The 24346-nt window shown below is 43.2% G+C and overlaps 1 protein-coding gene across 1 annotated transcript in view; it reads left to right on the top strand.

Moving 5' to 3' along the window:
- LOC122398875 (protein vein-like) overlaps positions 1 to 24346 on the top strand; it is a 339794-nt gene that overhangs the window by 261263 nt on the left and 54185 nt on the right. Inside the window, exon 4 of the mRNA XM_043399138.1 lies at positions 23350 to 23458. Within this exon, the coding sequence (XP_043255073.1) occupies positions 23350 to 23458 (109 nt within the window). The remainder of the gene's footprint in view (positions 1 to 23349; positions 23459 to 24346) is intronic.

Here is a 24346-nt window from a genome sequence, read left to right on the forward strand (position 1 = left end):
TGTTTATGTTGAGATTTGGTGTGATTTCAAATATTCCAGAAGGTTGATTTATTTATAGCGACTAACGTGGTGCTGGAAATAGTGTCTTTGATGTCTCGGATGGATTAAAGAAGCATGAACTGTGTGTTCTAAATATTCATGGCTCTTTAAAAACGCCTAGCTGTGGAAATATGCGAATATTTTATCACTTCGATCTGGTATAATTCCTTGAAGCGAATCAAGCAGTCAAATTTCTTTTTTGGGAATTAATCTCAAGATTGTAATCTTCGAATCTAGGTTGTTCAAGGATAGAAACCATTATTTTTCAAGTTTAATTAAATATACGATATTCACGTAGCAAGAAATTGATTATTTCTGTTGGATTTCCTAACCGTCTCACCGTTGTTACAAAAATCATCTCCAGTGACGATTGTATGTGTCTGGAGTTTTGGCCATGGGTTCTACGAACTCATGGTGTCTATTATAGAAAGATAAGAAGCTCTCGCCTTTCTTCTGTGGGTGAAGTCACAGTCTAGTAACAGATCTCTTAGAGAACAGAACGGAACTCTGTTGAGGCTTATATGCAGTGGATAGGTGGATATCAAAGAATGAAACCACACTGTACTCTTTGTAACGTCTTTTTGAAACGTATTGTATTCGGTATAACGCGACTGATTATCACGAGGACAATACTTGAACCGATACATGTAAACCGTAAACACGGTAGCTTAGAGATAGAAAAAGCACGTCTTCTCGAATTCGCTCGTGTTCGTATGTTTTGCCATACACTTGTTTTAACAAACTCTAACATATACCTTTTACGTATTATCGAATAAAAGTACATTCTACCAGTAATGATTGTTTCATTCGAATCACACGTCCCATAACCTTTTCCAATAATTTCCAAATATTTGTACAATACTCGCCCCAAACCTGACCTTTTCTCGCCACCGAAGTTGCACGATTAAAAGCGGAAACTGGAAACGGATGTCGTTTGAAATTTGTTTGAAAAGGCGCGCAGAAGTAAAAAGGAAGTCGTGTGTGGAAGAAAAATGCTGTTCTTTTCCCTTTCGGCCGGTAAACGGGATAATGGTAACAAATGGCGCGGCGCGGTTCGCGCCGGTGTTACTCGTCACGAGCGAGCATTTAAGATAAATTACGGTCATGCAATCAGAGGCGCGCGCGCGCGCGGCCGAGTTACGCCGCGGGCGTGCGGAATGAAAACATAATGTTTGATTAAACTGTCAGGGTTTATCTCGATTTTTCGATCGGGCGCGAGGAAGCAGCCCGCCTCTCTTTGCCGTCGATGACTAATGACCGACGGACGGCACGACACTCCGTTCGCTATCGCCGTTCACGTGACAGACAAAAAAACGCATTACTAAATTACGCGCCGACAATCGACGCAGCGGCGAACGACGGTGCGTTATTTAAAGCGGACCCGCTCGATCAATACCACCGCGTTTTATGCGCCTCGCTCGGCCCCGGAGTGACGCATTCAACCGAACGGGACGACCGTTCTTTACATTTCTTTGCAGACGCGGAAAACGGAAGACGAACGGTTCAAATATTTTATTTTTTTATTTTTTTTTCATTAAAATTGAAATTCCCTGGCCATAGTGCAACTTGTAATATAACTGTTGGAATGTATGTAAATGCGATAGTCTCGATCTATGCGCCATCTGTAAATGGGAGAGAAATAGGTGTGTGAATAAGAAGCTCGTGCTGGAAAGAATATGCGGTGGAATAATCATAGTATTGTAATGCAAGAAAAAGTTCGATATCAGGATCTGGATAGCAGTCGGACTTTTTAAATAAAATCGACACGAGTTGCTTTCTAAAACTGTAGCGTATCTCTGCTCACGGCAAAAGCCAATACAGTTCTGTACCCTGACAGAAAACCAGGGTCGTGAGGGCACCCTTGACAGTACGGTCCTTCTTTGTCTAAACATTCTGGCCGATCCTCCTTTAAGAGGGGGAGACGCGCCAAAGAGAAGCACATGGCCTGCTTCAGGCATGCCTTGTTTTCTACATTTCTAACAGTAATTAAGTTTGTTTATCTCTTACAATAGATATATTAGTTGAATAGAAAAGTGAGAAATCCTATTTATCAACCACATCCCGGAGAATCCCAATAATAACAAGGCAAAATCTATGCATATTCGAGGCAAGAATCAGTAAGCCTGCATATTTCAAAAATGGCACCATCATTTATTCCGATCTCTATAACGTTGCAATTCCTTCCAATAGACAATCAGTTATGATTAGACTGGGGTACAAATTATCTTGATGGAAAGTCATGTTTTTATTAGTAGAATTTATTAAATGGGAGCTTTCTAGAGGGTTGTCTCTCTAAATATAATAATTCGTATCTTTATCCATTTCTTATAATAGTTTTCTATGTCAAGTGCGTTAAAATTCCCCACAAACGCATTGTTGGATGACCAAGCTCCCTATCAATGTATATTCTGGCTCATCTTAGTCGCCTAGATGACAACCCCCTTGCTCATTTTGTCAACAAGGGTAGAGTTCACCTAGGTTCGTCATCCCATGCCCCTTCTTCCTTTCTTCGGTTTTAGTATATAAGATTTAGAAAGTAGGCAAGAAAGAGCATTACATTCTTCACTGTCGGACTGTCAGGCTCGTTTTAATGCCCGCAATTGTTTCTCCAACCCGGACTTCAACAGCATAAACATCAGTCTACTAATCATTCCTGATCTTCGAGCGAATCTAGTCTAATTCATTCGGTCGAACGTAGTCGAGATCGAAAGCGAGAAAACCGAAGACCACCATGTTTATTCCTTGATTTCGAGCCCTGGTTACCAAACCAGACACTCGCCAGGCTCCAATAACCACAAGGAAGCTTTCTCTCGAGTAGTTCTTGCATCCCTAGCCTAATAGATCCTGAGAACGCGACCCTTGACCGATTTCCACTCGTCCCAGAGCTCTACTCTCGCCGTGTACGGAATGGTAGGGGTGTTTTTTCCGGGGGAACCTTCGTCTCCATATTGGCACGTAAACAGGGCAGGTTATCCAAACAAGAGATCCACCTCCGGGCGACGCCGAGATAGTTTCGTTTCGCGAGGGCGCGTCGCCGCGGAATTCTAAAGCGTCCGCCCGCGAGGGTAAAAAGACATCCGCGGGAACTTTGATCGCGGAACGGTCGCACGTAGAAAGGTACACGGCGGATGGTACGCACGGCTGAGTGCCCGGATAGATGCGGAGAAGTGCATTTCCCTGCAGTAACCCCCGGACGGCACCTGGGGGTGCAATCTTCCTTTTGGCGGGCGCCGTCTGCTGCCGAGGCAATCCACGGGAAAAGATAGAAACCCGCGCGGCGGGGATTCTTGCGCAACTGCACACGCTTCCGGCCCCGATCGTTACGTCATGCGAGCTCACAGCATGCCGGAATTACCCTCGGGGCTCGGAGACCCCACCAACCATCGAGATCCGCGGGCAAACCGATTCCTCGACGCCGATCGGTTTCCACCAAATCGACACCCAACGCTTCGACGACCCGTATATATTTTTTATCAACACTGGATTCACGGAACGTTCGCTCCACGCATTTTTGTCATCACGCTAAAATGTGGATTTTCTTTTAAATTTCACTATGGAATTAAAACAATTTATTCTGAAATTGAAATTGAAATCTTAAATAAATTTGTATAGGACGAAGAACCGAAGACAAATTTTAAGTTATGCAGTTTACAATTGTCTAAAATCCAAGTTCTGGACTCGAAAATTGTACGGTTTTGATGTGGTCAACGTGTTAATAGAAGTAAAATTTGTCGGTTCAGGGGATTCCTGAAATTTTTAACCAACATCAGGAATTCATAGTAATTTCAATTCACAACGGTGAACTCTTTAGTTTCCAATTATTAAAAGTTAAAAATGTATTAATATATCCAATTAATTATTGAGTTCGTTTCAGTCCTGTTAACAACAACGAAAGTCGTTAGTCAGCTGAGCGTAGAATGCGATTGTACTGTTCGCGGATTGATCGCGGGATCAATTTTAATCACTTCCATTGGGTGTCTATACCGCGTCGGGTTACACAATCTAATGCGTTGCCCTATTAATTTTAGAGTAGCCATTAGTTCCACTTTCCGTGGGCCCCGCGCGTCGGTTCGACGATCCGTCACCGTACGTCCCGCAATATTGTCGGAATTCAATAAAGCAAACGAGCTGTTGATTCAATGCTCGCGGTTCCCTGTCGCCGGGAACGCGATTGGATCCACTCGATCAGGATGATCAGACTTCCGAAACGTCGGACGGACGAGCGCGCGATATACGACCCGATGCGCCCCGACGATGATTAATAGAGGAACGAGCGAACGATACGCGAGAAAATGGACCTCCAGCCATCGTCTTCGTCGCGACTGCCATCACAGAGGTTCCCGTCAGTGACCAGTTGCTTCATCGTCTGGGGAAAAGTGGCTATTTTCATGGTGATTCTACGAGAAGGTCTCCAAACTCGAAGACTGGGGCCTGGATTCGGAGACACTGGAATCTTTCTAACCGAATCGTTTTATTCGTGCATTTCATTTTTGCTATTTGACAAATTGACTGCCAGTTGGAAACTTACATACTCTATCATGGAACTTATTTTTACAGACTCGTTAAAATTCAATAGCCCTGTCTAGACATATTTTCTTCACGTATGACTGTCAATGTGTTAAATCGAATTGGAAACTAACATACTCTGTCATGGAACTTATTTTTACAGACTCGTTAAAATTCAATGGTCCTATCTGGATATATTTTCATCACGTATGGCAGTCAATGTGTTAAATCGAATTGGAAACTGACATACTCTGTCATGGAACTTATTTTTACAGACTCGTTAAAATTCAATAGTCCTCTCTGGATATATTTTCTTCACATATGGCAGTCAATGTGTTAAATCGAGTCTCTCGGAACCAACAGAACGCGTCGAGTTTATCTTCATCAAGAAAAAATATGTATAATAATAATAACTGTATAACCGAGTGCATCTATACGTGGACGACCAGGACCACTTAGCCTCTAAATGTTCCGAAGCGGGTTTCAAATGAAATTTTGAACCCCAATTATGTCTCTAATTGCGAGTCAGAAGAGACCCGGGGGGTTATTCGAGGTAAAAAGAATTCGCAGCGTCCGAATGTCGGTTCCTCGGTCTAATAAGCTGCTTGCCCTGAAAATAGACACCGAAATGGAACGAAAAGCGTGGAAGAGAAGGCGTCAGGCACGCGGAAGCGGGGAAACGGGAAATGTTGTTCGACGGTGGCGCAAATCGAATTCCGTTCTTTTCCCTGCTGGCGAGCATCGGGGCAGGAATTTAACGTTAGATCCGCGTCGAACGTGGAACGTAAAAATACGGGGGAATACGTGTTGCAGCGTTCTCGGCATTGACGAATATCTTTCGTCGGACTATTAACATTTACGATGACGCAGCAATATACAGTCTTTTCTTGGCAAAGTTGCGCAAACGCTGATTTATGAGTCAAGAGAATCTTCGGGGAGGAACTGCGCTCACTTTTTCATTAAATTTCGTCGGATATAGCGTGGTAAATAAAACAGATATTTTAACAGGTAAATTTCAAATAAAACACTTAAAGGCGTTGGGAGCTGCTGGTAACAAAATTGAAATATAATTCGGACTGCAAAGGGTTAAGGCGTGATTCCATCGAGGCAACACTATACGACTCGTAAACTATTGTAATATAGGGTTAGGTTTTTCACCTTTATCACAAAGCCTCTCGTGACACAATGCCAACAAATGTAAAATTATTTAACTCTATACAGAGCATAATAGAGAATAGAGTAAGTATCGAACGATTCTCGAGAAGCCAGAACTCCTCGTTGTTCATAGTGGGTGATGCAAATATGACATGTTGCCTAAATGTTGCCTGGAATCACGCCTTTACCGATGAGCAGACTGTGGATATTTATGCAATTATAGGAAACTTTAACTCTCAAAAAACTACAGAATGCACTTAATTCACATTAACAAAACTATGAATTTGCATAAAGATCCGATAGTCTAGTGATGAGTCCCACTAGCAGGCCCCCAGGACGATCCTACTATCTCCATCTAACGCGTCACATTTATTTAACTCTATATAGAGCATCATAGAGAATAGAATAAGTATCAAACGATTCTCGAGAAGCCAGAATTCAAACAACGTTTCGTTACCATGCTTCATACATTCATACATCCAATCATGCAATCGTTCAGGGTCGACACATTCACGCAATTCAATCCTTGCCAGTTCCACATCCGGTAATCTTTCCCGAATGTTCTTAACATTTCCAAACATTCCATCTCTATGGCCAACGCACACATACATTCAATCATTCAATTAGAGTCGACACATTCAGATCACTCAGCCGTTCTTCATCATCGATGCGAAACGACGGAAAACACTCGTCTCCTACAAAACTGTGGATGTTTACGCAATTATACGAAACTTTAACTCTCAAAAAACTACAGAATGCACATAATTCACATTAACAAAACTATGAATTTGCATAAAGATCCATAGTCTAGTGATGAGTCCCACTAGCAGGCCTCCAGGACTAGTGATGAGTCCCACTAGCAGGCCTCCAGGACGATCCTACTATCTCCATCTGACGCGCCAGATTTCCCAATAGCACCAGTGTCCCGGACGCGACTGTATGCCTGAAACCGATGTTCTGATACGAAAAAATGGGCAAGAAGTCCAAGGGCCTATCAAGAGGCCGAGGAAAAAGCCCGGTAATCGAGAGGAATTGCTCTCGACGACAACCGGGAGCTCTCGCGAGCCCCGTCGCCGTAGGAAACACGGTCAAAGATAAAGAACAGAGTAGGAGAAGGAGGGGGTTAGAGGCAAAGGGAGTCGAGAGAATAAGAAACGGAACGAAAATCGTGCCGCGCAGCGGTATTCAAAGAGCCCCCGGAAACAATGGGTCCGACTGCCGTGCCTCACGGATTCTTTCACGGGATTCATTCAACGGTGTAACGGCGCGATGAGAAACGACATTTCGCCGATGAATGCGCGCGCGTGCACTCGCGGAAGGGCAAAGGGAGGGATGCACGCGATTGTACGCTTAAGGACAGCACGGCCCTGTCCTTGTTTCGCAGTTTTTCCGGAACCGAGCGCCTCCCACCCCCATCCACCCTGGCCTTACGCTTTCCACTCGGTTTTCGGTGTATCGAGGCGAGAACAAAACTCACGTCGCGTCTTCCTTTCAGCGCGGACTCTGCGACTCTGCTCGCGCGGATTGCGGCGTGTAAGTTGCGTCCTCGCTGTGTGTCGCGCGAGATATATTGTTAACGACGCGCGGGATGTGTGTCGAGAACTCGAGCCCGCGTCAAAAGACCCCTCCTCTGCAGGGAGAAACGTACAATCTGGAACGCGCGTTGCTTCTGCGTTGTCTCCGCGTCGACGTCTCGCGTGGAACCCGGAGGCTGGTTCCGCTCTGTTCGACCGCCCCGTCGCCTCGGCTTTGCCTCCTTTCGCGCCGTTTGGTTGGCTTTTACGAGATTAGCGGGCCGCGTCTTCCCCCTTTTCTGTGGATTCTTTGCCGCGACGAATCCGGGTAATGTCTTCGAGACCCCCGCAGGATCTCGAGCTTGTAAGTTTATAGAGGCAGGGAGGGAATGAAATTAGGCAAAATCTCGATAGTAAGGTGGACTGTTAGCTACTGGAACTGTTTCTTAAAACAACGATGTATTTAAGTGGATTAAAACGGACTTAAACTTGGACGATTACCTCGAAAACTCCACCGGTCGTACAACTGTAAAACAGACGCATCGATTTCGTTATTTTGCTAGGCTGAATGCGAGCGAAGTTCAACGGTCGTGAACGGATGAACGATGTAGACTTTGAAATTCAGAGAATGGGCGGTCCATCGATAAAACAGAGCTTCCCGCTGTTAAAACAGGCCGCTGAATCGGTGCACTCTGTCGATAAAACATATCGAGCGGCCGATAAATGAAAACACTTCCCCGATTGAACAAAATCTGCCGTTTTATAGGCAACATTTCGAACCGTAGTTTCACCCTCCCGGATCAGATAATTTCTGATTCTTCCAGCGAGTCGTACACAACGGGGCGCGATAGCGAAAATTGCGAATCGATTCGCGGCCAGAGGACAAGCTTTCCTGCTTCCTGGCCGCCGACAGCGCTCTGTCGGTGAGTTAACTCGGACGCATTATCTTCGTTCGTGGGGTACGGGCGAAGCTAATGAAAGGCAAACAGCCGTCCCGAGCAAGCTGGCCGCGCTGAGTCGCGCTTTGTTTACCCTCGAAGGAGGAGGAAAAACCGGGAAAAGCGGGAACGGTGATCGTGCGGGCTGCGTGGGGCGACCAGAGGCATATTTCTCTCCGTCCAGCCGGTCCTGGGGCTCCATGGCCCGTTGCACGACCGGCATCCTGGCGTTGTCGCGTTATCGTGGACCGCCCGCATATCAACGCGCGCGGATTTCCCTGGAAATTCGAGTGCCCGGAACGCGCGTCCGCCGGAACAAAGGCAGAGATCGGTTGATACACAAGGGACGCGAAACGCGCGCTCGCGGACGACGTCAAAAGACGTTTCCCGGTGGTGCGCGTAATGATCATTGGATACGCAATCCGTGAAACGCGAACGAGATCGCTGTCGCGGCGCAAACGGCGAGAAAAATCTTTTGTGGCGCGCGGCGCGCGCACTTGGCCGGCGGATAAATTGGAAACGCGATCGGTCGGGCACGTTCGCTTACACGAACTCGGGGAAACAAAGGTGCGGACCCGACTTGAAGCCGGGCGAGAGAACCTGTCGATACGCGGGGGCGCCAGACAGGCCCGGTGGAACGGGTAAATAAAAATTCATGGTGGATCGACGCGTCGAAAGTGAAAGAAATACGATATCCGGAACGGGGGAAACGGCGTTTCGGTTGAAAGAAAAGGGGGCGGACGTATAGTCGAACGGTTTTATGCCCCTCTTAGAGGGCTCGGTTTGCCCTTTAATCTTCTGTGCTCGCGGGGGCGAAGGTGTAAATCGCGAGCCTCGTTCGCGGATAAAAAGCGGAACTTAACGTGGGACGAAGAAGAAACGGGGCCAATAACGCGCCGTAAGGTGAATTCGAAATTTTGAACGCGGAGGATTGGCTGTATAATCACAGACGAGGTACATGATTAGACCCTTATGGGCGTTGGTACCATAATTTTAATTTCAATGGAAGATTCTAAAGGCCAAAATAAGACGAAAATCAAGAATATCAATTTCTTGACTGAGACTTCGTTAAAAAGTTATCAAAAAATTTCAAATCATTCTGAAAAAATTATTTTTGGTTGTAAGAGTCGATTACAATCATTGTTGGTCATTACACATACCCCCGAATTCCTACTCACTTTCGAGAAAAAAATTCGAGTAGGTATTGAAATTTTTCGACAAAATTAAAAAATTTCTAACCGTTTTGAAAAAATTATTCTTAGTTGAGGGGGTCAATTACAATCATTTTTGGCCAATAGACATACCCTCGAATTCCTACCCACTTTCGAGAAAAAAATTCGAGTAGATGTGAAATTCTTCGACAAAATTAAAAGTTTCCCAATCATTCTAAAAAAATTATATTTAGTTGCAGGGGTTAATTACAATCATTTTTGGTGAATAGACATACCCACAAAATCTTATCCACTTTTGAGTAAAAAATTCGAGTAGGTGTGAAATTCTTCGACAAAATTAAAAGTTTCCGAATCATTCTAAAAAAATTATATTTAGTTGCAGGGGTCAATTATAATCAATTTTTGTCATTAGACATAGTCTCGAAATCCTATCCACTTTTGAGAAAAAAATTCGAGTAGGTGTGAAATTCTTCGACAAAATTAAAAGTTTTCGAATCATTCTAAAAAAATTATATTTAGTTGCAGGGGTCAATTACAATCAATTTTGGTCAATAGACATACCCCCGAAATCCTACGAATTTTCGAGAAAAAAATTCGAGTAGGTGCCTAAATTTGTTGATAAAAAAAAAATATCAAATCGTTTTGGAAAAATTATTTTCAGTTGCAGGGGTCAATTGCAATCAATTTTGGTCATTACACATACCCCCGAAATCCTATGCACTTTCGAGAAAAAAATTCTTTACCAAAAATATAACGTGTGGTCAGAAATTTCCTACGAACAACGTAAGGGATAGGCATGTTAGCGGAGGTCAGCAATATCTAGGCCTTATTGGATCCTGTTCCTCCATGCCTTGCGATCGAACACGCTCGAAGGACGTGTGGGGAAATAATCTAAACCGAGTAGTTCGCGAACAGGGAACACTCGCGCGAGAATAGCACGTCGTTCGCGAATTTCATATCGGGCAGACGCGACCGTTTTATGGGCTGCCATGCGCGGTCTTACAGGGTCTCTTATAAACCAAAGTGTCCTCGAAAATTTCACTAGAGACGATATTCGCGCCTCGAAAGAGGGGGGTACCACTAGGTGAAATGTTAACGGTCTTCGTGCCATCGCATCGTGATTTTAAATCTCGCGCTACCAAATAAGCGATCCTGTTTCAGACCAACGAACATCGAATCGAACAAGTTCGAAATACTAAAATGGAGCATCGGGTACTTTAATTTATTTTCAATTCTTACGAGGCGTGTTTTATTCGGTAGTTACGGGGACGCCGCCTGATTCGCATTTACATACTGCGAAAGAAAGGGGGGAACCGTAACTTTGGCATTAAATATCTCGTAAACTATTAACCGTCTGCCCTTAAACCCCGGGGTACCGTTATCTTCGGTTTGTCCGGGTCTATAGTTGCGCAAAAGCTCATCAAGAATTCAGCGTTATGCTTGGGGAGCTTTTCTTAGGAGTTATGTCTTCTTTGGATAAATCGTGTAAGACGAGAAAGGGCAGGAATTTTCATTGTAATTCTGCATACATACTCAATAAGTAACCTTACTTATTCCTTGTAAATCAACCCTAACTTAGAGTGTATACTTGTTATGTTTGTGTAGACTAAATTACAAATCTATATAATTTCCATAGTTGGTACGAATATATGTATATATAATTATAATTTCTTTATATATATAAATATAATTTCTTTCGATGAATTATATTTATTTCCATGGTTGGCGCGAACGTATTAAACAATTTGAAACCTAACTCAGCCGAACTCGATACAGCTTCCCGTTTTAGATGCTCGTATGACGAGTTGAGCTCGTCACGGAGTTTTACGACCACTATTCGCACATTATAGTGTTCTCAGACGAACTTGTCATCCAGGTTATAACTTTCTATACATGTCTAGCTAGTATAGCGACGGACAACCTGATTTTAGGAGGATCAGCACTGTCTGAGTTTACGTTATAGCTTAGATGGGTTTACGGGACCCTCTTGTCCAAACGAATACGAAACAGTATACAAAAAAAACTACTAAACGGAACAAGCGTTTTATAGAAAAATGAGATTAGAAGTAGTAATATCTACCAACGTAACTTGAATCTCCACTTATCGTGTATTATCACTAGACTGCGGATCTTCATGCAAATTCATATTTTTATTAATAAAATTAATGAAATTTGAGCCCCTAGATATAATAATTTCTACCTTACTCGAAGTATTTCTTATATTCTTGCATATTGACTAAATTCTGTAGCTTTTCGAAAATTAAAATTTCCCATTAATGCATAAACATCCGCGGTCTAATTATCACTATGAAATTAATTACTAACGAGGGAACATGCTGGAAACTTTCAAACGTAAAAATTGAGTCTACAGATTTCGCACAAACAGACTTTTCACACATTGGGTGGAAGCATAAAGATCGTTCAGTGTGTTTCGATCGTAAAAGTTCGGATGGGGGAACTGTTTATTACTGTAACACCTGCGAAAGTAAACCTGGACTTTGTCCGGACAGTCGCTTCAAACCATATCACAGTTTTATACTGTTAACTGTAATAAAATATGTCACATATGGACGAATAAAAAACATAGGAAGAGTACTGAAAAGTGATTCTTAATGATTCTACGTAAAAAAGTAAGTAAAAGATTCACAAGTAAACCTGGACTTTGTCCAGACAGTCGCTTCAACCCATATCACAGTTTTATACTGTTAACTGTAATAAAATATGTCACATATGGACGAAGAAAAAACATAGGAAGAGTACTGAAAAGTGATTCTTAATGATTCTACGTAAAAAAGTAAATAAAAAATTCACAAGGTACACATGGAATTCGAGTGAGAGTCCAACGCAAGTAGAAATAGCGAATAATAGTCAGACGCGCCAAGTAGATCGTATTTAATCGCACTCCACATTGCACTGTCCACATTGTCCACTTACTTTTTCACGTAGAACATAAGAGTTCGAACATTTCTCGTTAAACAAACACAACAATTTCGATTACAGAATGAACAGATAACAAGTTCGAATAAATGCACTGTAATTTACGTTCGAAGGGTGTTTCTAGAAAAAATATTTTCCAAGGTTCATATGGAAACATCCCCGGCTCTTCGTTCAAAACAAAGCGAGAACGAAGAGCGACGAAATTCCCGGGGAGGGAATTAAAGGGCAAATTATGCAATTATAAACGCGTAAAGGCATAGAAAATTGGTTTTTGTATCGCGTGGAAAATTTATATTCCTTCTCGGACGCGGGATTAATTCGTACGCGTGTCGTTGCTTGTATTCCGAAACGGTTATTTTAAACTCGGACAGTCGGATCGCGGAGTGGACGGTTAAATGAAAAACGCGACAAGTTAAACAGCAGATAAAAATTCCCCCCCGTGGTGGAATTATAAAACGAGGACGGGAAACAGCGTCGTTGGGGGGGGGCCAGAATCGAGTGGCCAGGCTCTGGCGCTCGGTTGTTTCCGTTGATGGAAACTTCTCCCGTCGAAACTCTTGGTCGTTACTCTTCGCAGCGAAAATCCTCTTTGCCGAGGGTGTTCGTTCCATTCACTGGCGGCGGAGAGACGAGAGGAGCCTTGAAAAGACTAGCGCGCGACGTCCCGGACGAGCGATGGTCTTATCCGGAAGTTCGCTTCGCGGGACGCGCGATACGTCACCCATAAAAGTTTAACGAAGGCGGCTGCGACACCGCCACCTCTTCCAGAGACCCGATACTCGTGCTTTAATAACGGCCGGCAAAGGTCAACAATAATGCCGTTTCTACGGCTAACGATTCCACTTGCCGCCTTTCCAGGCAATAATATCGCTAACAAGGGACCCCTGAACATCGATTTCAACGATATTTCAACGATATTTACGCGTGTCTGTTGGGAAATATATGTCTCGAGCATGGAATAACATTTGTTTGTGATCTCGAGCCCCGGTTTCCGAGTTAGGATCACTCGTCCGGGCTCGCGAAGCGGTTCTTCCGCTTGCTTGGCTTCGATCGACAACAGAGAGACGTCGCCCGTAAAGTTAATTTCGTTTCCTCGAGGCACGTCGAAGACGTCTCATAAAAGTCGACTCGGAGAAACGGCGGGACAACAAGGACGAAGGTACTACCCCTCCCGCGGCGTATGCGCGCGTTAGATTTCCGACTTGTGTGTTCGGTCGACTCCTTTCGCAAGGTTTGCGAGATCTATTCAATTTGCTTTTTCCGTCGGCGGGAAGGAATCTGCTCCAACAAAGGGAAAGAACGTACAGGCTGCTCGCGAGACGCTCAACGAGGGAGGGAGGGGGAGGGGGGACGGTAGTCGCGGGGAGGCAGGAATAGCCAGCCGTGGGAGAAAAACTGCAGGCAAAGGGGAGGGAATTTCGCCTGGTAAAGCACACGTGGAGAACCGTCGACGGTGCTTAAAGCTCCGAGGGTCCTTTGAAACTTTACAATTTCATTCTTCCGGGAACGTGGACGAGCGCGAAGATTCCGACGCGGCTCTCGTGTCCGGATTTTTATCTTACCTCTCTCGCTCTCCAGCGACGACTTTCTTTTCCGCTCGTTTTCTTTTTTTTCTTCTTCTTTTCACCCGACGTCTCAAAGGACACCGGGACACGGTCACGTAACCAGAATCATTTTACCCCCTCCCTCCTCGGACCGTGTAACGCGCGAAACGTCGAGCTTTAAATCCACTTACGCGAACGCCCTGGCACGTATTAGTCGAACGACTACGGAGTACAAAGGGTGGAAGAGGTCATCGAGGAGGGAACAAAAGGGAAGTCGCCAATTGAGTCCTCTCGGCGATACGGACGCGAACGAAGTGTATTCGAGGCGTTAACGGCTCGAGATTATTTCTGTTTCATTTACACGAATTAGGGGACGAAATATCGTGTTTAGGAAACTCGTAGACACGATTGTTTTTGTTGTTAGACGTAGGAGTATGGTAGTGAGTTGCAAGGATCGTCGTACGGCGGCGCTCTGGTGCAATCCAATATGGCCGCACGACTGGACGCTTCGCAATTACCGCTCGAATAATCAAATGAATACGATCGATAATTATGGAAATTTTTCTAGGAAAAGTTATTTGATCTGTGAACTATTACAGAGGTTGTAGATACAACTGTTTATCGTGTAATACACGAGTTTTATATTGTGTTGCAAGAACCAACGCAGCATTGTATTGCTTTCAACATGGCCGCCATGTGAAGTAGACTGTACCATAACCCCACAGATAATTATTTATACAGACAGTTGCATATAAGCTCGCAATCGAGGTCAACGGGCGATCGAGGCGCGGCGTTTGGAAAAGTAAATGGACCTCGCGAACAGATATATTATGGCAATTATATCCGAGTTAATAAAGCAACCGAGTCCACAGCGTCGCCTATTTTTAAACGCTGTCAATGCGAATTATCGTCGGTCGAAAGAACGTTCCGCGGTCGCGCGACCGAGCTCCTCCTAAACTAAAAATACAACACGGCTCTTAATTGACAATCCGCGTTGAAGTTTTAATATCGTCGAATCCCCGTCGACATTACCCCGATTCCTGATGAAACGAACGAGGATGAATACGAATAGCAGGGAATATTAATATTCCCCGCAGATCGGTACGGTAATTTCGAGCACCCGTGTGTTTTCCGCGAAAACAAAAGCGCGGGAGGGGGGTGTTAAGAAAGTTTCTTCTTCGCTACCGTTATCTTTTAATGAATCGCGCGGGCCTAGAGTGCCGCGATTCAGCTTCAAGTTGGAAGAGACCGAGTCGCGTCCATGTTTCTCGACGAAGCCGGGGATACAATTTCCCTTTCGGGAGATTTCTATCCCCGATAGAACGGCGGTTTTCGTCGCGAACACAGGAAATTAGAAAAAGTATCGATTGCTGTTTTTCGCCGGCAAGAAATTGCCTCTGTCATTATCGCGAGACCTCTTCGAACAGGCCAGTTGGTCTTTGCTACGAGGTTCGATCTTTTTTCTCAATTATTTATATTTTAGTTCAGATAGGAGCATGTTCCGGTTTATCGATTCTCCGTACGGACATCACGGGTGTAATTGGACCCGCGTTTCCGGAAGGGAATCGGTCTCGTAATTCAACCACCCTAAATTTTTTCTGGGGACATCTCGCGGCACGAAGGGGATTAAAAGTTTTATCATTTGGACGGATTCCGCGCGAGGCCGGTCGAGTGTTCGCCGCAATTTTCGGAGCACGCTCGAAGAACGAGGAACTCGCGTTTCATAGCTGAAATACGAGCACGCCGGGTAAAGAATCCATGCGCGTCCGGCTTAATTAGCGCGTTGACGGTCGGTTATCGCGGTGTAACGGCATAATACATTTTTACTTCCCCCGTTGTTAGCAAAGCGTAAGTATCGCTGTCAAAGACACTCATCCTTTTGGATTTTTCAATATTTTTAAGTGCCACAAGCTCGACTTTCCAACTTAATACTGTAAGGAGTGTATGTGTGTGTTATCGTTGGCGTCGATAGGAGTGTTTAGTCTAAGCTAGAGTAGGTATCGAGTGAGGTGTTTAGGTTTAAGCTGAAAGATCATTATTATAAGATAGGAATAAGGAAGGATCGACTTTGACTGCAGGAACGTCACTCTGTATCGAACGTTAGTCGAGAGCAGTCACAGTTTTACGTTTTATGTCTTTCTTTTATGTTCTTTATGTTAAATCGTTAGTAAATATTAAATAATATAATTATATCGTTACGTTTAGTATTTGAATCCGTCCACACGCCTCTCTGACCATCCTCGACAATCCTTACAATACCGAACAAAGTATTATAACTAGTCCCTTAATTGTTCGAACGTTTCGAAAATGTCCGACGCGTCGGTCGATCGCGGCGAACCGAAACTGGGCGCGTGTGAAATATGCGAGGGCTTTTAAAAAGCCGATATCGATGTCGGGAAAAAAAAGAACAGCCGGGCGCGAAACCGTAAACACGTCGAAAAAGCGGGGCGTATCGGCGCGTAGAATCGCGACGCTACGCGAAACAACTGGCGGGACGCAATCTAAACGCACCCCCGGCACCGATTGATGTTACATCGACGGAGATAATAGTGTCCAAACAGCGTTACGCGCGTCAAAAGCGACCAACGTTAAAACTGTTTGTCGTCGAGGACGCTTTACAGCCGATGGCACGTTGCTAACGAGACCACTCCATTCGTCGCGCAACTCGTGTCGATTGGACCCCGTGCGTCCATATTCAGCCCCCAGAGACATGTACGTATCTTAATTTTGCACGGGACAGATGAAAATCACCGACAGTGGAAAAAAATGAGTCGAAAATCCGGAATAACATTTTTGTTTTTTTCTGTGAGCTTCCATTTTGACAGAATATAATTTTAACGAACAGAGACCGAAGAAACGAATCGAAAATGCGGGATGAACTTTTTTCGTGCGAGCTTTCATTTCTGAGGAAATGGAATTTGAAAATTAGCGTGCGTGTCTGACCATTATTCATTGTTTCTACTTGCGTTGGTATGCCCAGCCACTCCACCTATGGTATTATACGTTTCAATCCGTTCCAACTATTGGATTAGGCAGAAAGTTTGCCTTTTCCATAGAAATTCTTTATTAAAGTTAATTCAATTACGAGTATTTACAGGCGCGAGTAGAAATAACGAGCAACGGTCAGACGCGTTCGAGTCGAGCCCGCACGCACGTGTCCCGGGCAATTTTTCCAATTAATTTCTTTCTCGAGTTATTTTCACTCGAAAGTTTTTAAATAAACCCGATTACGACCGACGATGGGAACCGGATATGTATTCTGGTTCTCGTTCGCACTAATTTGCAACGCGGTCACGTGAAACAAGCGACTGTCGTTAGCCGATTATATTTCATCTCCTTCGATACACGGTTTACATTGAGTAATAGCAACGTATGGGCCCGTGGATATTTAGTGTTCGAATTGAATCGTGCTTGTACGGTTTGTGAAATTTTCCAATATCGACAACATATAATACTTTATGCGATCGATAGTTAGTGGCTGGCTAAATCAGATTAACGTTAAATATTTCAGGATCAAACGAAAGAAATATCGATTAGTATTTAATTCTAATTATCTGGACCGTTTATTTTGAAAGTACTACTTCTATTTTATGTCGTGTAATTGTTTGAAAACAAAATTGGATCAATATGAAAGTATATTTTAAGTGATATTTGATTTTTCAAAATTGAAATTAAACGACTTTTACAATTGTCTAATTTTGAAAGCGGTGTAAGTCCATTTGCAGCCCGTAAGTATACACAATTTCAGTAAAATACGCCTAAAATAAATTTCTATAACCAAATTACATATTGATAAAATAGTAGAAACATTGCTAGACTTCATATAATTTGCCGAAATTTTTTAATTAACGGATATGTTAACCTTTAATTTTCTCGAAACAAGAGAAAATGGAGTTACACCACTTTCAAAATAAACGGTCCATCTGTAGATTAAGAATACCGATCATTTAAATTTTTACTATGTTTGGGAGAATTGTAATGGATGATTTGTGATCAGATGCAAAATCGTATAAGCTTATCTAAGAAGCTCGACGAGGGTTATTGGATTCGAGGGACAGTTTTCGCAGGGAAATCTCAGAATACAATCGTGTTCCAGTAAAAAGGGAAGGTTCCCCGTCGAATCACGGACGCACAAAGTCTAAAACAGAGGCTGGAAAACGAACTGGAACGCGTTCCCGGGCCCCGTGGAGCCGATGTAGCAACGATTCAAACTCGATTCTCGCTCTCATCTAAACTTTTACCCCTCTTCTTTACGCCGCTGTTAACCCTGTTTTGCCAGCGAACTTTCGCATTCCGCGATATTGCCGGCGTGTTTCGCCGCGCGATGAAAGAAGCACCCCCCCGTTTCGCCGTGGAAGAAGATCAAACTTTCCCGATTCGCCGACGCCTTCGAAAAACAAAGGGCACAACAATGCCTCGGCCCTCAATTACGGAGAAATTCGCGGCGTGTCGGCTCCGGGAGCGGACGAAACGTTTCGACGCTCAGATTGGGTCGAGGAAACCGGTGTTTCCGAAATTATATTACCACGATCCTCTTTCATTCGTTGGTCACGAAAAAGAAGAAAACGTATGTTGACTCGGGGCTTCGTTTTCGAGATAACTGAATCTGAAAATTGGTCGACGCGTCTGACCATTCATCGCTATTTCTACTTGGGCCGATCTTCGAGTCGTACTCTGTCGTCTCAATGACTTTTTAAAGTTGACTCTTTCTTCGAAAAAATGTTTTTCTATTTCCACTTGATAAACTAAATAAATAAATAATTGCCAAGCAGGTGTTTCCAAGTTCGAAGCATGAACAGTCATCGAGAGGCAGATAGAGAGAACTGAATTTGAAAATTGGTCGACGCGTCTGACCATTGATCGCTATTTCCACTTGGTTACGTCTTTCTATTTCCACTTGACTGTTTAAGCAGAGCAGCCAACTTCTGTAGAACCTATCATATTTCCTAAATTATCTCTCGAACGAACCGAAATAAATAAATAAATAATTGCCAAGCAGGTGTTTGCAAGTTCGAAGCGTGAATAGTGGTCGAGAGGCAGATAGAGGGACGCGTTTGGGGGTGAATTAAAATTCCGATAGCTCTTTCCCTTAATCCCGTTTTCATTTCAGCGTCGATGGTGCGGTTTCGAAGGGAAAGGGCGAGCGTTCCGCGAAATGTCTTCGGCTCGTTAGGGACTTAACGAGAAGAAACGCCTCCGGGAGGACGGTAAAGCGACGAAACGACGGTGGCGGTCGAAAAACCCGAGTAGAGAGAGGATAAAGCCAGGGGCGCGTACGAGCTGCTCCGAGAGCTTTTCGAAGTTGGAACTGCGCTCGGTTAATACTCGGCCACGGCGAACGGTCGAGTACTAATCCGACTGTAATAATGGTGTACGCGCTCGCGAGGTCTCGTCGCGTCGAACCTCGCGTTCGCTTTCAAACTCGTTATACGATTTTTAATACATTCAGCGGCCGTGCAGCCCGGGAGTGCATCGTTTCCGCCGCTCTGTGGAAGTCTGCTCGCGCGAATTGCCTCGCGGGATCCATCGTTGTCCCGCGTTTCGCGCGCGGATCAAAATTGCAGGGCCTCGTTCCGCGGGAAGACGAGCGGCAAAGGGACCAGGGAACAGAGGGGGAAGAGGGGGCACGGCTGGGAATACGCTGCGAGAGAAAATCTTGCGGCTGCTCGCGTTAATTTTCGTGCTCGTCGACCGTGCTTCGTCCGCCCCATCGCTGACACGGATTTACTCGCAAGAATTTTATGTATTACGGTTAGCCCGTTCAACCGGACGAAATAGATAAATAGTACTCTGTTTTCTAGAGATTTTTTTAAATCTTGGAATCGTACAATAGAGAACTGTAGTATCGAGATACAGTTGAACCATGCGTGTTAACCCTTTGCACTCCTGTGTCGAATGTGACTCGACGTCAGTTTTTATCTCAGCAGCTCCAAACCAAAGAGATATTGTTAAAATAAAGGACTAGTTTATTTCTTAGGCACTAGATACATGTACTTTCATTGCCCGCTGAGAATGTTCGAGTTACAAATGTTTGATTTTGTCTGGAATGTTTCGTTGCGACGAGCGACCGTCCAATTACATATTTTCATGTCTCTTATATAAATTCATATTTTGTTCGTTTTGTGTCTAAGTTTGTTATTTTATATCCTGACCTCATCGACAGATATCGTGCACTTGAAAATTACAAAATACAGCAATACTGTAAGTAAAACAGATATTTCATCAAGTTTGTTTAAATTCATCCTACTTTTTAGTAGACGTGAATTTCAAATAAAACACTTCAAGGCGTTGGAAGCTGCTGATAACAAAATTCAAATACAATTCGAAGTGCAAAGGGTTAAAGTAGCGGTGTTAAGGGGACCAGTCAAATCGAGTCTATGAGATTATGTTTGAATCGTGTAACCAGCAGTTGATATAGAACAGAGTGGAGTAGGTGAACGACAGAATCGAACGCTCTTTTGTCTTTCTCGCGTCGTGGATCCGCAAAAGTTCCGGGCAGAACGTTAGAACATTTTCGTAGCAGATGCGCATCGCGAAATGATTAATCGATGTTTACGACGCAGCCGGCACGAGATAGTGGCCCGGTTCATAATGCGTTGCTGCCCGAACACCGGCAAACGACAGTGAAGAATTGCAGCTAGGATGTTAGGCGTACCACGGTGAAATTTACACGATGCATTACGGGTTCGTCGCGGGGATCTCGCGACGCCCTTTACGAGAATTCTCTCAATTTTCCCTTGATGATCGGTATCGAGAATGGGAGACGTACGTCCCAATACCCGCCATTTTCTTTGTTTTAACCCTTTTAGTGCCCAACGACGATATATCGTTCCGTATGCAATGGTGCCTTATTCTTCTCAAAAAGAATTTGTAAAACATTATAAGGGGTCTAATTTTATTGCAAAAGCATTTAAAAAATTATTTTTGGGTTTACTTTGTGGCGGAAACGTATGTATTCCGGAGTCGTCATATTATACAGGGTGTTCGAAATTTCATGTTTACGTTTAAAAAATCATAATTTCTGAACGGATTGGAGGATTTTAAAATTTCAAGAAGCAATCAACGCGTATTTTAGTGAAGAATATGTAGAAATTGTGAGAATCTTGGAAAATTTATTCCTCAAGCCCGTAAATTAAGAAAAACCCTATAAAAGTGGTCCAATCTTTAAACGACCATAACTCCTATAATAGTGAATATATTTCAATGAAATTTATTTCCGAAGTGGAGCTCATGGATACCTACAAAAAAGTATTAGACAAAATTCCCGTACAATGTCAAACAAATTTATTAAAAATCAAAAACGAATTCGTATGAAAAATCGACAGGGGGTAGGTGCCTAAATTTTTCGGCGAAAATGAAAAATTTCGAATCATTCTAAAAAAATTATATTTAGTTGCAGGGGTAAATTACAATCAATTTCGGTCATTAGACATAGTCCTGTATTCCTATCCACTTTCGAGAAAAAAATTCGAGTAGATGTGAAATTCTTCGAAAAAATTAAAAGTTTTCGAATCATACTAAAAAAATTATATTTAGTTGCAGGGGTGAATTACTATCAATTTTGGTCAATAGACATACCCTCGAAATCCTATCCATTTTTGAGAAAAAAATTCGAGTAGATGTGAAATTCTTCGACAAAATTAAAAGTTTCCGAATCATTCCAAAAAAATTATATTTGGTTACAGGGGTCAATTATAATCAATTTTGGTCATTAGACATAGTCCCGAAATCCTATCCACTTTTGAGAAAAAAATTCGAGTAGGTGTGAAATTCTTCGACAAAATTAAAAGTTTCCGAATCATTCCAAAAAAATTATATTTAGTTGCACGGGTCAATTACTATCAATTTTGGTCAATAGACATACCCTCGAAATCCTATCCATTTTTGAGAAAAAAATTCGAGTAGATGTGAAATTCTTCGACAAAATTAAAAGTTTTCGAATCATACTAAAAAAATTATATTTAGTTGCAGGGGTGAATTACAATTAATTTTGGTCATTAGACATAGTCCCGAAATCCTATCCACTTTTGAGAAAAAAATTCGAGTAGGTGTGAAATTCTTCGACAAAATTAAAAGTTTCCGAATCATTCCAAAAAAATTATATTTAGTTGCACGGGTCAATTACTATCAATTTTGGTCAATAGACATACCCTCGAAATCCTATCCATTTTTGAGAAAAAAATTCGAGTAGATGTGAAATTCTTCGACAAAATTAAAAGCTTTCGAATCATACTAAAAAAATTATATTTAGTTGCAGGAATCAATTACAATTAATTTTGGTCATTAGACATAGTCCAGAAATCCTACCCACTTTTGAGAAAAAAATTCAAGTAGGTGTAACATTCTTCGACAAAATTAAAAGTTTCCCAATCATTCCAAAAAAATTATATTTAGTTGCAGGGATCAATTACAATCATTTTTGGTGAATACACATACGCCTGAATTCCTATCCACTTTCTAGAAAAAAATTCGAGAATGTGTGAAATTTTTCAACGGGGAAAAAAAAAATTTCAAATCGTTCTGGAAAAATTATTTTCATTTGTGGGAGTCAATCACAATCATTTTTGGTGAATAGACATACCCTCGAAATCCTGCACGTTTTCGAGAAAAAAAATTCAGTGCGGACTTTAAACGTTAATAACTTTTTAACAAAGCCTCGTCATATTTTGAATTGATTATTTATTAAAAAATCATTGAAAATCAAATACTTGTACTTTATGCTACGTGACCTACATAAAACTGTGATCAAACAATTATTCTTATGTGTAAATATTGTTTGTAGAAGAGAAACTTGTTTCTACGTTTTTTATCATATTTTATAATTATGTTATTTATATGATTTGCAATAAATATTGAAATGCAATTGCCGTTACTTTATTCTTTCTTTATTTCGTAATATGCAGCATTTTGAATTTTGTAAATATCATTCTTAGTTTGATTTTCATGAGCTTTTTCTCTAACCTTCAAAAGGGTTAATATTAAACAGGAACTTTGGTGCAACCATTTTTTTCTATTTAAAAATAACTATAAAGTTTCCTTGCTTCTATATCAGCCACGTAAATTTTCATTCGTTCCCGGAGAAACGATCCCAGTCGCCGCATAGATTAAACAATTTGCCCCCGGGATTAGGTTAAAATTCGAATGGGGTTAAGATCAGAGGGAAAGTTGAAAAGAAGATACGGGGACAACGCGTAACGGGAACGAACGACGGAGGCTTTATAAAAAGGAGCGCCTTAAGCTCTTCCGTAAATCCGACGGTTTCTCGTTGTTCACGGGCCGGTTCTCGTCTTAGCGGCAGTCCGCGATTTGCATACCAAAGACTAATCCGTGCGTTGGAACTCGATTGAAATGAAAATGTACGCGCGGAGAAAATGATATTCGCGCGCGGCGAACAAAAGCTTTGAACGGCCGTAAGGTTTCGAAAGTCGATGCCGAGAGGGTTGGGACAGAGACGAACCAACCCCCCCTGTAGGCTCGCGTGCACCGTGATTATGCGCATAACGTATCCCAGGGGGGCTGACGAACGTTCTCTGATTTGTTGCAGCGACAGCGGCGTGGCCGAGGCAGGAGCAACCGTGCCCGATCGCCGGAGACTTCTGCATGAACGGCGGTACCTGCCTGTTCTTCGAGACCGTCGGTGAACCAGCATGTAGGTAAGCTCAACGACATAATCTCTATTTGCCCATTGGACTATATTCATTCCTCGGTGGAACGAAATTAAAATTATATCGTTGTAAAACATTAGAACTTTTACGAAAGAAACGGAGTTCTGGCAACTTCGTCTCTGTCGATGCTAGTTAAGGAAAATTCTGCATCATCAGATATGATCTGACAACCTTGTATTTAATCTGTGTTCCAAGAATACCGACGTATCGATTTTCGAGGCGACATTTTCGTTGCAAAAGGTTCGCGCTTCCCGTTAAAATAACGAGCATCTAAAAAAGTCCGTGTGCGTGTGTAGCTTTTGTGCGTGCGCGACGAGTTCAGGTATATGGGCCAGGGTTATGCGGAAGCATCTCCGACGTGGAAAAAAAGAAGCGAAAAAAAAAAAAGAAAAAGCATCTCGAGAGGTCGCCGGCGCGAGAAGCACCGGGGATATTAGAGGGTGAACTTTATTCTTTCTTTTTCCTCCCCCCCTCCCAGCCTCATTTTCGCTCCTTCGCGTCCTTCCTTCCTTCCTTCCGGCCCGGGGGATACACCCAGAAGGGTGAACGCCGGCTCGTTCCGCTTTAATATTCTGCTTTTTATCTGCATTATCTGGCACGAGCGGGCGTTATCGTTGCGCGTCAGCTATTCGACCCTGTCGAATTACCGCCGCTCGAATCCCCGAAAACCCCTCCGTTGCCGGACGATCCGGAAATTCGCGTTTCAAATATTTCGTCGATCGGTGGCGACGATACCCCGGAGCACGCGTGTCGCATATTTCTCCCGTCGCGGTCGTTTATCTCTCAATTACGCTGCGACCGGGGCAGGCCTCCGGACTACGAAAGGAATTCGAGATTGCCCGCGTTGCCCGGAAAATCCTGTTTTCCGCTTTCAAA

This window comes from Colletes gigas, unplaced genomic scaffold, assembly GCF_013123115.1.
Source record: "Colletes gigas isolate AHSC1104 unplaced genomic scaffold, ASM1312311v1 Colletes_gigas_Sc00002, whole genome shotgun sequence".
NCBI lineage: Eukaryota > Metazoa > Arthropoda > Insecta > Hymenoptera > Colletidae > Colletes > Colletes gigas.